This window comes from Buceros rhinoceros, unplaced genomic scaffold, assembly GCF_000710305.1.
Source record: "Buceros rhinoceros silvestris isolate BGI_N320 unplaced genomic scaffold, ASM71030v1 scaffold28027, whole genome shotgun sequence".
NCBI classification, from domain to species: domain Eukaryota; kingdom Metazoa; phylum Chordata; class Aves; order Bucerotiformes; family Bucerotidae; genus Buceros; species Buceros rhinoceros.
The window spans coordinates 36,468-47,087 of NW_010420899.1; the positions used below are offsets into that span (position 1 = coordinate 36,468).

General features: G+C 36.7%; 1 protein-coding gene across 1 annotated transcript in view; it reads right to left on the bottom strand.

Annotated features, from left to right (window-relative positions):
- CNOT2 (CCR4-NOT transcription complex, subunit 2) overlaps positions 1-10,067 on the bottom strand; it is a 39,894-nt gene extending 29,827 nt beyond the window's left edge. Inside the window, exons 1-2 of the mRNA XM_010139481.1 lie at positions 10,047-10,067; positions 8,920-9,042 (exon numbers count right to left, since the gene is read on the bottom strand). Of these exons, the coding sequence (XP_010137783.1) occupies positions 8,920-9,042; positions 10,047-10,067 (144 nt within the window). The remainder of the gene's footprint in view (positions 1-8,919; positions 9,043-10,046) is intronic.
- Between the last annotated feature and the right edge of the window lie 553 nt (positions 10,068-10,620).

The following is a 10,620-nucleotide window of genomic DNA, read 5'->3' on the forward strand; positions in this document are numbered from 1 at the left end:
ACCATAATAAAGGCCAAGTATTAAATTCAGCAAGTCTAAGAACTCGTCTCAAAGTCATAACATACTCAGAACATCAAAGATAACAAGCCTCAAGAAGAAATAAATAAAATTTTCTGTGGATCTGTTCCAGGCTGATTAAATGCAGCATTTCTCAAATCTCGCAGAGAGGGAATATGCTATACAGGTATCTCATGTATTTTCTCTCTAGTTTATTTTGTAATATGCCAAAAAAACATGCCCAGTATTCAACACTTTTTTTTCTGTCGTAGCTATCTAAGGAGCAGTTTAAAATTTTATCTATTTTTTCTATTATTTCCATACAATTTAGGTCAACAACAAAACAACAAATGAGCCAAAACCTTAACCTATGCTACTGTTATTTGCATTCACAACCTATGAGTCACTATTATATTCTACTCAAACTTGATCTAGCAAAGATAACAAAGATGCAAGATGAATGCTATTAGTACTAAAAACCTTCCTTCTGGCATTCTGCAGTCATTATTCTATCTTACTGGATTGCTAGCCACATAACACACAAAATATAACAACTGTCCAAGAATGCACTTGCAACAGAAGGCGGAAGTCACTCTTGAATTTCTTTAAGTCTACGACAGCCAAAGGTCATAATTCTCATAAAAATGAAACCTGCTTAACTCTTAAGGTCACTAACCAAGTGGTAAAGGTTTTTTAAGTTTTCTTTAAAAGCTTTTTAAGCTTTACCCAATTACATAAGTATTTTAGGAAAAAAATGCTCAGAATAATACCTGTAACAACCTTTGAAAAACAAAACATATCAAATGACTGCGATCATGCCAGTGAACAGCATATTCTAGCACTATGTATACAATACCGACATTTAAAACAAGATGAACTGAGTCAAGGAAATTGTTAAACAAGCTTCTGACACCTATAGCTTTTGCTGCACGCATACAAAAAAAAGAAAAATCACTCTTCAAACTTTGGCATTTAGGTTTAAATCCATTTGCCAGGGGTTAACAGCTACAAAACCCAGCTGTGAAATAACACAGGACTCCTGCTTCTGTTCCAACCTTGCATGATTGAACTAGACAGACTGTTTCAGTTGGCTTTCCCTGTACACGTTGTTAGGAGATTGCAGAGGCCTGAGACACACATCTCCCGCAGCACAAGTACACAACCGAGCAAACAAATCCTTGTGTAACATGAAGGGCACACTTCATTTTGCTAGTTCAAGGAAGGACCAACACTCTGTACTGACAGACTGAAGGACTGAGTTGATGACAGTCAAATAAGATGTGCACATCACTATACTCACAAGTCTCAAACAGTCACAGTCTGGTTCTGATCATGGAAGATTCTGCATCTAAAACCAAACCAGCTGACGATCCAAGCAGACAGCTCAAATTTTTTTGGACTGGTCCTCACCAAAAATCAGTAAGCAGTAACATGTTATCAAGGCAACCTCCTACCCCAGTGATGAACAGGATCTTACTGTAACTGCTTTCATTAACTCTTGATGGGTTTACTGCAGTAAGTTCATTAACGAGTGTCAACGTTCTCAAAAACATAGTACCAGCAAATTGCTTAAATTTGCTAGAACTAGGAAAAGACTGCTGCATTTAACAACCCTCTTGGGAGGCTGGTGATCACAGGCTGCAGCCTCCGGAAGCAGAGGCAGGCAGCAGCAGGAGGCCCAGCAGCAGCGCTGGCTGATGGGCCCTTGCCTCCCCCTGCACTGCAGCACCCCGCCTCTTTCAAGCAATCCCCCAACTTACCGCAGGGACAGCTGCCCGTCCCCATAACCGCCATGGCAGCACACCTTGGCACTGAGAAAACTCGGGAAAGCAACACTTCTGTGAAAGCTGCTACATTACACAGCTATAGCCTAAAGCTACTTTCTTAAACACGAGCCAAGCTGAAGTTAAAATACATCAATCCAGCGCTACGAAGTCAATTCCTAAAAGCAAAATGTGTTAGAATAAGCAATAAGTCTGAGAGTAATAGCTGGCCTGATAAGCGATGGGTTTCTCACAGGTGCAAACATCAGCATCATTTTGTATTTGCACTACTTTATTTCTGCTATCTGCCATCTGTGCTGCACTATTTAATACTAAAACAGCTGACCCACAGCCTCAAAAGCAGAGTGTTACACTGACATTAAAGCCAACAAATAACAATTAAAAAAATACAGATTTTTCTATACTCTGCCAGATTTTTTAGTAGTACTATTAGTCCTCCTCTAGATTACAAATGACCTTTTCATATAGTGCTCACGAAATTTCCACATTACAAGAAATTATTTCCAAATCTCAAAATCGGAGATCAATGAAGAAACTTTGGAAGCCTCATAATTGTAGGGTATTATCTGCAACTGAAAATTATTAATGATACAAATCATTTGTGAATAACAAATTACAATATAAACCCAAACACAATACTGAAAAATAATGAAATTTTATTCAATTTTTCAGATCTTCTAATTTATGGTTGTGGTTGTTTGCCTCCAGCAGCACCTGGAAAGCACAAGGAGGTAGGGCTGCACTGTTGGCAGCGGTATCTCAAGATCTTGAAGGCAAGGTGTTGCCATTGAATGACAATGACAGGAGGTTAACATGGTTACTAAAGTAAAACTCTAAAAATAAATTCTCCCTGTGTAGAGACATTCAGTTTGATGGTACAGTGTACTAATAAGCCAAACTTGTTGAAAGCTGCATAAGCAATTAAGAACTAGGACAACAAAGAAAATATTTTATTGCAATTAAATAACCAGTTGCATATGAAAAACTGAAACAACCCAAAACTACCTCACCCACACACTGAGCACACAAACCTCCAATATTACAATATCGTATGTTCACCAAATTCAATTATTGTCTAAGAAACCACAACCTCCCCCTTCTAGAAAAGGCAGATGATGTTACACATGGAATTAATCTGGTCCAAGGAACCACTTCAAATGCTAAAGCTGACAGGCAAAAACTGTGGTATAGTGTTAAGTGGGGTGCAGTAAAATACAGCTTTTAGGACAGAAACAATACCTATCACAGTCATCTACTTCTTATATATAAAAAAAAATCTAAATACAAACTCAATCACAGTTAAAATTACATACTACGGTCGTCAACAGTGAAATCACAATTTCAAATTATATCACAAGGAAATTAAAGTAAGTGATGTGAAATAACTTTAATTTAGATATATACTTCTTGCAGTCTTTGTGGCACAGCACAAAACCCCATTTTCCTCTCTAAAATCAGTTTATCGCATATTGTTTCATTTAATAAACACATCCAGGTACAAGCTTATAGGTGACACAGTAAAAGGCTGCATTTTTCATTCTAAACTTTTCATTCTTTCTTCATACTGTGTAACTTTATTATGAAAACAAGCTACAGGTAGAATGACAACAGGCCCTGAAAGGGTATACTGCATTAAAACACAAAAACTCCCTCAATGTGTTTCTAATCCCATCCCCTGCCAAGTTCTTCCAACTGTTTTCATTAACAGCATTGCAATTTTCATTCATTTAGGGTTTTTATGAGTTGTTTGTTTGTTTTTTTAAAAAAAAAAAAACACACTATGTACTCACTAGAAGATGCAAATATGGTTTAATCACTCTCTGAGAAGGTAAAAAGCAACTCAGTTGCTTTGTAACTCACACTTCAAAGTAAAAAGCTTAAGCCATTTGTTTCACAACAACAGGGCAAACCAAACAACTATTCAGTCAAATCTACAAGTATCTTTACATGTAAAGTAATGCATATGAAAATATTCATTTGCCATTTATCATTAAGATACTAAGCTATTTTCTTTCCAAAATAAGCTTTACTTTTTTTCCCTTCCACGAATGGATCAAAACTATTCAGACTATGACAAGTTATGTTAAAATAACTCTATTAGCATGAATGGTGTGCCCGCTCCTGATACAAGAGGGTTCCATGGGAATTCTTAAGTACTGAAAACGACTCCCATGTGCAGTGTATGAAGTCAAATTATGACTAAGTTAGCAAACTCTCGTGCAGTGCCTAAGGCAGAATCCAGGCAAGATGCCTTGGGAAACAAGATACCATAGGTTTCCTTAGACTCCTAAGGATAGCATTGGGAAGTCAACAATCCAGCTGAAACAATGTGGTGTTTAGCAACCCTAAAGCCAGAGGTGTCTCCAGAAGACTGGATTAAACCCTTCCACATTTAGTTTCCCAAACTTAGCAAGACACTGGATCTCTTAATTCTGCTAAGTTAAGTCTAGTTTCAAAGTTACATCTCTTATAAAAAAGTACCACCTCTTTATAAGGCCATATATTTCAAAACACAGTTAAGAGTTAGGTAAAGGTTCTATAAATTAATGGAAGTTCATAGTAAAATGCTTTGATAACATCTTCTGACCACCCCTATCACCACCACCATGTCCATTACAAGACAAACTCAGTGACCTCTGCCTTTGTGTAATGTCAGAGGACAGAGGAACACCTGAATTTGACCCATCACAGACATGCTTCTACCACATGAGAGTGGAAGAACCCTCCGCAAAGCAGGCTCTCAGCATCGGTAACACATTTTGCTGCGCTCAATATCCAAACCTGAGGACCTCCTACTTCAGGAAACACAGTGCATCAAGGAGCTAGATTAATAGTTACAATGATCCAAATCTAATCTGCAGGCTAGATCTTACTTGCCCCAATTGTTCAAATATATTTGCCTTCACAAGAAGCCACATTTTGAAAGAACTGAGCTACAAAAGAACATCAGGTCCAACTGAGAAAGCTCAGAATTAGTTAAAACTACTAGATTTTTCAGAACGGAGAGTAAGCTCAGCAAACCCATCAGAAGTGGAGATCAGGGAATTATTACCATGTCACTGTGAGCATTTTATCAGCTGTTTAGCAACTGGGAGAGAAACCAAACAGTAAAGCACTAGGCCAGGAAACGGGAAAAGCATTAATTAAAAAAGAATTTTTCTAACTTCTCATAATTTGGGCAGATCTTCATTAAAAGGCATGTCTGTCTACTGTCAGATTTGTGACTGCAGTTCCTAACAACAGAAGATGCCCTGATCTTATATGCTTACAGAGATATTTTCAGTGGATGGGGCTAGACCGGTCAAACCTCTCAGAGCACTTCTTACAGTCTTACACGTGAGAAATCAAAGAAGTCCAGACTGAATGGTTCCCATCTTTTCTGACAGCTCATTGTATTTTTTTCTTCTCATTTGAAGACAGTAGATTCAAAAGCATATGAAGGCTTTGAGTTACCAATTTCTACCATTGTCACTTTATCAAAATAGAAACACATGTAGACAGCTCTATTAAGTTGGTGAAATTGGCCACAAACAAGCCCTGTAATTATTTTGTGGGGACAACGTGTATCTTGTGGTCAATTTAAGTTAAGGACCACATTAGTTTCTGGCCAAATTTTCTTAAATTGTTTTATTTTCTTCAGGTTTTACAAAATATCTAAGTTCTTTGCCAAAGGACTATTGACCTCATGCACTGACCGTAAGTGCAGCAGAATTCATAGACATTCATGGACATACTCTGTTCCACTTCCCTACTTAGCACAGCAAGGACCATGATGACTCAAGGCAAGGCCACTCATTTAGTAAAAATGAAGCATTACATGGCTTGAGAAAGATCTAATCTCATCTAAGGAACCATAATTTTGTGCCTAAAACAAAAGATCCAAACAGCATTCATACGATTTTAGAAGAACTTGTGGACATGAGTAACATGCAATTTTTCCATTTCAATTACCATGTCAGTCCTGACTGTTTAGAACTGTATTCTCTAGTGAAAAAAACAGGTAAGTTAAAAGAAAGCTTTTAGTTTTTAGCTACACTGAGGCTCTGAACAACAAGTAACATATCCTAAACTATTTGCTGCTACTTCTTTCCGCTTGCAAAAAGTCTTCAAAATTAAAGAGAAGTCTTAAGCAGCCTTATTTCACTTTACCTTTGCGTAAAGGAAATTTTCTAAATGCAAACTAGCCATATCAACAAGTCACAAGAATACTACATCAGTAAGTGTTATGAAAATTTTTATTAAAAGGCATAAGGTATTTTTTTTTTAAATGTTTTCCAGATAGGTTCTAAACTCTTATTTTCATTTAGTGAGTGAAGAACTATTTTGCAATATAATTTGAAAAAAATTAAAACCTCCTCCTTAAGTGTTAAAACAAGGTAGGAAACTGAAAAGCTCCCAATCCAGTCAAAAAACATATGCAAGTCATCACGGCACCCTATCTGACAACGCCTCTTCACAAGGACAGAAACCCTACTGCAGAAGTGCAAAATAGGTTCCAAAGCTTATACAAAATATACCTGCAGTAACAGGTATCTTAATTTAAATTTTAGGAAGTTTCCGCCATTCTGTATGTTCCTCTGCTTGGAGTACACATCGCATACACAGTAACAATTCCTTGGAAAGCAGCAACTTTTAAGGTCAGAATCGCTATGGCTTCAACAAAGGGAAGAACAGAAAAAACACTTAGTCATGTCTGGTGTGAGGGTAAACACTAAACAAGCCGTAGCCCATTCTGAAGGGCAGTATTTAAGGAGGACTTCCCTCAGAACTACTCTATTTCAGGCTGAAGAAGTCTACAGGATACATGAACCATAAATGAAGGACTCAGGATTCATATGAATATCTGATACTTCAGGGAGAAAAAAATTAACTTTTAAGTCATTTTCTACAGGCTTGTAGCTAAAACCTGCAACACGTTTATTTAATCTGCTCTCAGAAAGATATACAAGAAACTGAAAAAGGGATGAATAATTTAAATTGCATTAAGACTGCACCTTGCTTAGGTAATTCTACTGTAAAAAAAGGCATTAAGACTGCCATTTTTTCAGTAAGCTTGTGAAAAGATTGTTTATGCTATGTTTTAATCTTTTTATTGCCAGTTAAATTTTCTTAATATAAAAGTGATTTACTCCTTTCCCCAAATTTTTTTTACCTTTATTTTTTCCCCACATTTACCTACCCAATTTCAATATAAATGTGAAGACAAGAAGATTCAAAATGTGTCAAGATCTCAACTGCTCTAAGCTTTCCCCCCAGGCATTCATAAAACTGGATCCAGGTTTTGAATATTGGTCTTTATTAGCTTACGCAGAGAAAATTCTGAGCAAATTTATTTTTGTCTGTCAGTACTAAGTGTTATCCAAATAACACCACAGTCAATATATTTATTGTGTTCTCATATACAGAACAACATCTTTAGCAGAATTCTAGTTGAAAGACTATTTAAAAACATGGTTATTTTCAACTGGAAATGGTTTTCAAAGCCACAAAATTGGTTGGAAACAAAAATACAATCACCTTTCCAACCTCTCTCATCTACTGTGAGCCAAAGGGATATCAAAAGGAACATTTTATACAGAATATACATTTACCTACACATGAGTGATCAAAGGTGTACAGACAATGTCAATATCACCACACTGCATTTATTTTGATCGGCTTTTAAGAAAATATTACAGTAGCACATAATGGTTTAAGACATAAGCATAATCTCAAAGTTGTAATAATCAATAGTGAAGCTATGGGGAGAAAAAGAGCCCTTAAAAAGGATTTGAAAATAAAACTTTGAAAAGCTTTTGCAAAAATCACTCTTCATTTCCTGTCGGACTGACATCACTCTTCTGCCAATTACAGCAGCTTCTATGCCCCATTTTGGCCACTTCTCCCACAAGCTTTCATGATTTCTCATTTGTCATTCCTGGTGTCTGGAACACCCACCTTCCTTCTCTTGAAGTCCCATTCTAAGATCCATTTCTGCAACGCTGCCTACAGAAAGAGCAGGCAACTAAAACATCCATTCATTTTGTCAACAACGTGCCAAGCATCAGCTTACACTGTGTACACTGTAGAAGGGTAAACTGAGATCAGAGCTTACTACACTGCAATGATTTCTCCCTCAGTGCATCAAATCTAGAAGTGGGGATTTAATATCTAAGAGTCTCTTTGAAGAAATAGCGTTTACTGTTTTTGAGAGTGCTAGCTGCACCTCTTGGTGCTCACAGAAAGGAAATTACGCCCAACATTATAAATATTCCATTGTGCTTGTCTGCATCTGTGATACAGGGACATATGTAATGGACATAAACAGAAATGAGCGGCCTATTTAATTTTCTTTATACTGTAGTACATTTTAAATCTCTGCTGTCTCACCTGAAACTTCTCAAACTAACTTATGAAACTGAATTGGAAAGCTGCATTTAAGCATTTTTGTCTGTTTCATTTTGTTTTAAAAAGCCTTCTACTCTAAACCTATTCCCTACTCTGAAAATCAGGTTTAAAAACCAGCTAACTGTCTGTAGGAAATGTTTATGTTTACACAGGTCAAGGTCTGTCAGATGATGTTCACATCTGCTATAAAACAACTATATTTCTGGACAGTCATGGAGGCAGACTTTAACAAATGACACTTTTTGAAAGTCTGATGCGATTTTATTAATTTTTTAAAAATCAAAATAGAAATCTAGCCTATATGTTGCTGACACATAGTAAATGCAAGCCTGTCACAAGATGGTATTACTGACCTTCAGGTGACGTGAACTTCTAAGACATGCTAAATTAGAATATCTGAGCAGACAAACAAGCTGCACAAGGCATTTTCAGAAACTAAAAACAGTTGAAGATATAAAATGCAAAACCACAACAAAAACACTGAGGACACAACATGTAAACACAAGACATAATTAATAACCCAATTTAAGTTACAAATACAATTCTTAAAGATTCTTTAAAGAAAATCTAAAGCCCTGGCAAGCATATGGCTGAAGTTTACATGTATAAACTCACTAAAATTAAAGTATTTGCCACTGAAAACACAGTCATGCAAAGATTAAAGCTAAATGAAGCTCTCCCTTATGTAATATTTCACATACTTGAAACTACCTAGCTATTGAAAAGGGAAAAATAAGCTTATTCAACTTACATCTTTTTCTGACCGATGTGGGAACATCGATGATTGGCCGTAGTACATGTTCTCATCATGGTAGTCACCATCAACCCCCTCTACAAACTTCTTCCTTGAAGCACCAAACATGCTGTTTGTCACCTAAATAAGAAGGAAAATTATTACATCCCATATATGATGTGGTTTGCTACATACTTAGTGTATATGTCAAATATATGTAAAGATTGTTAAAAAACAAACAAACAAAACTTCCTAAACATTTGAAAATTCCTCTTAAAATATTTTCTGTATATTGCCAAAACAATGGTTCTTTCAAGTGGGGTTTTCATGTGACAGGAACTAGTATTTCAGAAAGGACTGGGGCAGGGAGAGGGGACACACTTCATTTTTTGGAGGAGTGTTGGTTCTTTGGTTGTTTTTTTTTCTGAGTTCCACAACTTTTCACTCAGTTTTTTTTCTTTTTTAATTACAGAATGTCAGAAAACAAAAGAGCAAATTTCTCAAATCTTCCTCTCATCAAGTAAACACTTCCAATCTGAAAGAAGAAAATTAAGGAACATTTTTTAGAGCTCGGACACCTTAAAAGAAATTACAAATACAAAAAACTGAAGAAAAAACATCTGTGAGATCATCCCCATGTCTTAGTCTTAGCACCACAACTTTCAAAAAGGCTCTTTCTACTTGACCGTGCACACTCAAGAGCCATGATTAGGTAAGAGAAGGCTGAGGTCATCCACACTCAACCACTCATCACACAGACTGGCAAAGTTGCTATAGACAGCCCATAAAAAAACCTGCTAGATTTATTTTGCCCTTTCTCCCATGGGCGCACACACAGAGTTGCTAAGTCAGGAACCAGAAACTAAAGAAACAGCAACCACACGTTTGATCACGAAACCTTAATTCATAAGAAAATTTAATCCTGCAGCAAGGTCATACAACATTACTAAAGCACCTACCGCATGCAGTGCATATTTATACACCTGACTCTCTTATTTAGATAAATAACACACCTCTTAAGTTTCTAATCTATCTGGCTACAAAACACTGACACAGCGCAGTGTGGGCTAACAAAGCCCTGTTTTAACCTAAGAGGTTAATGTTCAAACCAGCAAAACGGCACATACTGGTCAGCACTGAGCAACTCGTCCAGTTTCTTTTACCATATGAGGCGACTGGAGAGAGCGCAACCAACAGAACAGTAATCAGCCCTGAGCTACCACCCTACATAACATGCCTTCAAATGGATCTTTAACATCTTGAAAGGCAAGTAAGCCAAGTTACAGTTAGCTTATGAAATGCTCTGCACCCTAACATTTACTGTCTTCACTACTGAGAGCATTAGCAAAACTTAAAAAAAAAATTAGGACAATTAAAAACATTTTTATTAAGAATCATTTTGCACTACCTTAGGCTCACGCTTGAAATTGAAATTTCAAAACATTTATTCCAGTTGGCTGCAAGGAGAGTTACTTACAGCTTGAAATCCTTTTATCTCTACTGACACAAAATTACTCTGATATTTTCTTCACAGGGTGGCTTATTCAAATTTCACCTTTACTGACGAAGACTTCTAGGCAGTGTTTAATAGCATAGGTGCTCCTATATTAATAACAGCTTAACCCCATGATTTTGAAGTACAAGGGGTTTTGAGTAAAGTCAACACTTGGGGTGCATTTAATACAGCTATAATCACAGAATTGCCCTACAACATTCAGC